Below are 6,543 nucleotides of genomic sequence, written 5' to 3'. Positions count from 1 at the left end.
CTTCCTGTCAGCTACCAAAGACTATAAACAATATATTGTTTCCTTGCATTACGCAGTCACACAGGAAATACACTTGAACCAATTTAGAAAATTTGTGTCGTCAAGTTTGAAACGGTTGAAACAAAGAGAAGTGATTAATTAGGATAATTTCAAAATAAAATTCAGCCATTGAAACTGTAAGCTGCAATTGAAGATTCAAGACCACAGTTAGTTTCTTCACTTGAACTGGGTTGACTGTCTGGCATAAGGTGAGATATGTTTTTGTCACTTAAACCACTGCTGTATGACTAACTGGTTTCCTTTTTAAAGCGCAGAGGAACATGAATTGCAGCGAGCTGTTGAGACCCTGCAGCTTTCTATTCACAGCTCAAGCTCAGCCTTTTACATATGTGATGACCACAGAGGCACACATGTCAGTTTCAGCATCTTGTATTACGTACGACTCTCAATAACCAGACAAAGTCTAAGACCAGTGCAGGCAATACTTCATGTTAGGGTTGGACTCTAGGTTGATCCAGTTCAAACTGTGGCTGTACACCTGATGTTTGATGATCTGACATCTTCTTGTGGCTACATTAAACATCGACATGAGAAGTTTTTGAAGGTGAAAGTGTCTGAATATGAAAGCAGAAGTTCCTGCAGCAGCACTTCCTTTCTAGGACAGTCCACACCAGCTCATACCTCTGAGAGAGTTTGAGGTTTAGGTAGCCAGACAGCAGTGTATAGAGGTGTGTCTGTCCTCCTTCAGTCAGTACAGGAAAGCGTTTACTGCCAGCAGCAGTTGCTTCTTGACCAGCATGGCAAAATGGAAACTGTGCTTTGTTCTCCTTCTACCACTGACTGTGTGTTACGACAGTGAAGGTAATGTACAGAAAACAAATTTATGTGAAATATATGCAAACTGTTTTCTTTATATTTCTGTCTTTGGTTTAAAGAGGACAAGTGAACATTTTCTGTAATTTTCTACTGGAATTAAAAATGTGGTTTCATATTCACTGAATGCAAAAATCGTTGACTCAGACTGTATTATTTTCAGTGACTCTTGTGAAAACCATCAGCAGAGAACCAGATGTGACTCCAATATGCACCAATGCAACACTTAGTCCCATCATACTTATAGTGTGTAAGATCAAAACAGTGATGGGCAGTGGAGAAGAGTGTGTTCTGTCTTATGGACATGAAGAAGGCTTTGAGCATGGATGTGACTCCAGGTTCACACTTGAGAAAAAGAATCAGACTGTGTTTCTCCATCTGACTGGTTTAACACCAGTGGATAGTGGGGACTACACCTGTGAGTGTACACATCATGGTGGAATATATATTGTCCATCTGAATATCACTGTGGAAGGTAAACACAATTTCTTTATTGTTCCTCGTGGCTTAATTTAAGCTGGTCATTTTTCACCCTGCTCAACCCGGAAATAAAATGTTGGCATTGTACGTTTCTGCAAACCACAGATGAGTTACACACCAGTATGCACGTTACTATGTTGTGCATTCGTTGAATTTTTTTTTCTTTATGTTTCAACAATGCTGTGGTTTGATTTCGAATCAAAAATGACTTGATTATGTTTGGGCATTGAAAAAAATGTTTTGGGAGTTCAATCAAGGCTGGAGATGTCTCTGTTTTAAAAACTTTTCATTGCACTATCCTGGTAGGAAATGCAGCGATGTCTTGGTAAAATCAAGTGCTTTTTGTGGCACTATCCTCGCAGTAAAGGAAGCGATGTCTTGGTAAAAAACAGTAAATTTTGTGGCATGATACGAGCAGGAAATGCAGCGATGTCTTGCCAAAAACAGCCACTTTTTGTGGCACTGTTCCAGCAGTAAATGCAGCAATGTCTTCGTAAAAACAACCTCTTTTTGTGGCAGTATCCCAGCAGTAAAGGAAGTGATGTCTTGGTAAAAACAACTGTTTTTTGTGGCACTACTCTGGCTGGAAATGCAGCGATGGTTTGGTAAAAAACAGTAGATTTTGTGACATGATACGAGCAGGAAATGCAGTGGTTTGACCAAAAACAGTCACTTTTTGTGGCACTGTTCCAGCAGTAAATGCAGCAATGTCTTGGTTAAAACAACTGTTTTTTGTGGCACTAATTTGGCTGGAAATGCAGCGATGTCTTGGTAAAAAACAGTAAATTTTGTGGCATGATATGAGCAGTAAATGCAGCGATGTCTTGGTTAAAACAACTGTTTTTTGTGGCACTAATCTGGCTGGAAATGCAGTGATGTCTTGGTAAAAAAACAGTAAAGTTTGTGGCATGATATGAGCAGGAAATGCTGCAGGAAATGCAGCGATGTCTTGCCAAAAACAGCCTCTTTTTGTGGCAGTATCCCAGCAGTAAAGGAAGTGATGTCTTGGTAAAAACAACTGTTTTTTGTGGCACTATTCTGGCTGGAAATGCAGCGATGTCTTGGTAAAAAAAACAGTCAATTTTGTGGAACGATACGAGCAGGAAATGCAGCAGGAAATGCAGCGATGTCTTGGAAAAACAACCACTTTTTGTGGCACTGTTCCAGCAGTAAATGCAGCAGTGTCTTGGTAAACACAATCGTTCTTTGTGGTATGATATGAGCAGGAAATGCAGCAGGAAATGCAGCGATGTCTTGGTAAAAACAACCACTTTTTTGTGGCACTGTTCAAACAGTAAATGCAGCAATGTCTTGGTAAAACAACCGTTCTTTGTGGCACAATTCTGGCAGGAAATGCACAGATGATTTGGTAAAAAAAAAAAAAAAAAACACTTTTTGTGGCAGTATCCCAGCAGGAAATGCAGTGATGTCTTGGTAAAAACAGCCGTTCTTTGTGGCACTATCCTAGCAGGAATTACACAGATGCCATGGTAAAAAACAGTCACTTTTTGTGGCATCTGAGCAGGAAATGCAGCGGGAAACACAGCGATGTCTCAATAAAAAAACAATTGCTTTTTGTGGCACTATCCCAGCAATAAATGCAGCAGCGTCTGTCCTTGCAGGTAACCCAATGATGTTGGTAAAACACACAATCACCTTTTGTGGAAAGACAGCAAAGGGTTGCTAAAAACATTTGGTGGCTAAAAAGAACGGCTGGAAGCACAGTGAAGACTTGCTAAAAAAAACTACCAGTCTGTTTGTTGGTCTGAAACGGTGGTCTGCAGCTCTGCAGGCGTCTCAGGCGTCATGCTATCTACTATCCCCTCCACCTACCGATGACAAAGTCAGCTCATGTATAAAACGTGCATGTAACATATCCGTGGTTTGCAGAGACGTACATTTTGTTCTGGTGGGCTGCCCTGCTACTACTGTATTATGTTAAGATGGTAGTGCAATGCCTGTATTTATGTATAGTTTAAAGATTAATCAAGGCATAGAGTAAATGGGCCTTAACGTTTATTTACTAATAGAGCAAATGTCTGTGTCGTTTGTTTGTGATGTTTTAGAGGATGAAGACTCCAGCAGCATTCCAAAAAAGCAGGTTATAGAAGCCTTGACTGGTGCTGCTATAATCATTCTTCTAACTGCAGTTATCTTTGGGTTGCTCTACAGAGGAATACGTCAGGGGTGAGAGACTACTGCAGTCACGTATATGAAGATCTTGACTTTCCGTTTCATATGAACTAATGAAGGACGACACCGCCTTTCATTTCATGTTCTATCTATAAAAATAGAGAATACACTTTAAGATTCATTTTTAATGTATTGTTGTTTGACCCAACAGAAGCCAGCCAGAGCCACCAAGCAGTCATCACAACACGGTAATGTACAGAAAAATATATTTTGTTTATGCCGCTCATTTGACTTTTATCATCTTTTTAAATGCATGTTTTTCAGCAGGAGCCAGAAGACATTGAGCCGTACAGCACCTTCGTACAGAGAGAGGGTGGACTTTATTCAGTGGTCAGACTGCATGTGTGTGACACTGACACTATTAATTCAAACATGGTTACCACACAGGACACACATGCAGGGAATTTTTTACAGAGCTCCAATTACACCGTCTGTGCCAAGTGAAATGGAACCTGTTGTCCACAAGATGGCAGTGTTTTGCTTTCTGTTGACTTGTGTATTTCACTTCCTGGTATTTCTTGTATGTGACTTGAATGTCTAAATTTGAGCGTCTTAAAGCACACATTATATTATACTGTAATACTGATCACAATAAACAAATGACAAATAAAATTTTTAAATAATAATGCTTTATGTCTTGGATTGTGGCTCAAATGTCTGAGTTGGTCTCAACACCAAACCAAATTAACGGCCCAGTCACCAGAAAAACATGTTGGCATCATACATTTCTGTAAACCACAAAAACATTACATTTGCACATTTCACACATAAGACACTGTTTGACCAACAAATAACAAAAAAATGGTTGTGATTTACCACTTAAGCCAAGATATGATCTTTTCCTAACCATAACCAACCCAGTGTTGCTGAAATGTTAAGTTTCAACATATCAGCTGCATAATCACATGCAAATATAGTGTACACATGATTTGCAGAAATGTACAATGCAGACATTTTCTCTGGTGATTGGGTCGCAATTCGACTCAATTTAATAATGATAATAGAAAAAGACAGAATTGACTGAAGAACAAACAGAAGAGCCAAACGGGACAGTGATAGAGTGCAATCTGTCTGTATTTCCTTTGTTCCAAAGAATAAGGAGGATCTTCTTCAATTTCACTTTAGAGACACTTGAATTCTTTGCTTCTATTGTTTTTCTTTTTGGTGTTCCCCTGGTAGCATTCCTTCTTATTGGCAGAGGAAGTACGCCAGTGTCACAAGCAACTGGTTAACATTTTCTGCATTTCAGGTTATTGTCATGAATCAGAGTTTGAGCCAGGCCGACTGCAGTACAATACAACAGATTCTCTCAGCACTGTTAGGGGAGATTTAAGGGAAATGAATCAGCTCTCCTGACTGCAACAGCACATTCAGCATCTATGATTGACATATTGAGTCTGATAAGCAAAAAAAGGCAGAGCAATAATGCACTGTAGCTTAAATTAAGTGCATTTAACATTTTCCAAAACACACAGCTTGATTACGCCGGCAAGGATTCATTCAGCAAAGTGACATTCACTTTCCAAATGACTGTGCATGACAAATAAATAAACTGCTGGAGATGGGAAACATCCGCTTTTGTAGCTTACACTCAGTATCATTATCACACAGCAAAATGTTTGATGTACAATTTCAAGGTATTTGTACATGACTTTCCCCACTTCATAATTTTGTTGTACTACCTTTCAGACAGAAATATTCTACCGTGCTTTTTACTCCACTACACTTTTCTGACAGATTTTACACATACCAAACTACCCAACAGTATTTAAAGGGCCAGTGTGTAATATTTGGCATGGTTTATTGTCAATCTGAATCTGAATCTGAATATTCTACCCATTAATATGTTTATACAAGTGTATGATCGCTATAAAATAAAATTCGTTTGGTTTTCGTAGCCTTATAATTATGCTTTTATATATATATATAGCAAGGGCCTTGCTTTAGAGAGGTCGCCATCTTGCGCTGCCATGTATGTACGGCAGACATACATGGCGTCATTTACCCGACGGAAGGGGTGAGCGAGTGATCCCTGCAATCTAGAATTTGACCACTGATGTCACTGTTTTCAACCCATTTTACACACTGGCCCTGCTGCTATTACTTCTAAAGTATGCAAAAATGTGTGTTCTACTGCTGCTTTTACTCTATGAATACTCTTTGCTACTGCTTCTCTGAAGGGATGTCCTACATTTAAAGGACCACAAAACATTTACAGCCTTATCTTATGGTGTTTATCTGTATGTTATTGCAAAAAAACAGAAGTCTCTATTAACAATATGCTTGCTAAGTTGAGGTAGCTGAGGGCAAGGTAGTTTGTGGCTAGGTGGTTGAGCAAGATGTAGTAACATGCTAATTATTTGACTATGTCATCAGCTGATTGGAGTTTTACATTAGTGATGTGGCAACCTCACGTGCTTATCTTAGGGGTGTTCCCCAGGGTTCAGTCCTTGGTCCGATTGTGTTTGCTCTGTTCCTGTTTCCTCTTGAGTAGATGAGACATTTTACTGTCACAGCTACGCCCGATGATATCCAACTATACTCTTCGTTTTAACCTCAAAATCTAGCACAATTGTTGTTAATTGCCTCAATGCTTTTAAAAAGACCTGGAACCCCTTCAAAGGCCACTCAAGGCCCACCTGTTGCCTTTGTATGATTTCTGTTTTATGCTGTTTGAATCTTTATAAGTTATGTTGGTTGCCTTATTTCTTTTATGAAGCCCTTTGTGATGTTGTGCTCCAGAGCGTGGCCCTGGGGCACATTATCCTGACCAAACACGACCCAAGCACGACAGTTATAACCGAGCCCAGCCCGAACCCGACAGACTTTCTGACCCAACCAGAGCCTGATGCAGTTACCTGACATAGTTATTATGTCAATCAATCAATCAATCAATTTTATTTATAAAGCCCAATATCACAAATCACAATTTGCCTCACAGGGCTTTACAGCATACGACATCCCTCTGTCCTTATGACCCTCGCAGCGGATAAGGAA

The 6,543-nt window shown here is 39.6% G+C and overlaps 1 protein-coding gene across 1 annotated transcript; it reads left to right on the top strand.

The window, feature by feature from the left end:
• The first annotated feature begins 289 nt into the window (after positions 1-289).
• On the top strand, positions 290-4,128 carry LOC126401885 (uncharacterized). The gene is made up of 5 exons (XM_050063437.1): positions 290-861; positions 1,037-1,348; positions 3,420-3,540; positions 3,698-3,734; positions 3,814-4,128. Exons 1-5 carry the CDS (start codon positions 798-800, stop codon positions 3,988-3,990), a joined length of 711 nt encoding a protein of 236 aa, XP_049919394.1. The 5' UTR covers positions 290-797; the 3' UTR covers positions 3,991-4,128.
• The last annotated feature ends 2,415 nt before the right edge of the window (positions 4,129-6,543 follow it).

Source organism: Epinephelus moara, chromosome 15 (assembly GCF_006386435.1).
Source record: "Epinephelus moara isolate mb chromosome 15, YSFRI_EMoa_1.0, whole genome shotgun sequence".
Classification (NCBI taxonomy): Eukaryota; Metazoa; Chordata; class Actinopteri; order Perciformes; family Serranidae; genus Epinephelus; species Epinephelus moara.
The sequence above is the reverse complement of the archived record's forward strand: the minus strand, read 5'-3'. Positions and strand labels throughout refer to the sequence as shown.

Bases quoted from the DNA above. Each gene is read 5' to 3' on its own strand.
- LOC126401885 (XM_050063437.1), top strand. From the start codon at position 798: ATGGCAAAATGGAAACTGTGCTTTGTTCTCCTTCTACCACTGACTGTG. The intron at 862-1,036 runs GTAATGTACAGA...TATTATTTTCAG, and splicing joins TGTGTGTTACGACAGTGAAG to TGACTCTTGTGAAAACCATC. The intron at 1,349-3,419 runs GTAAACACAATT...GTGATGTTTTAG, and splicing joins TCTGAATATCACTGTGGAAG to AGGATGAAGACTCCAGCAGC.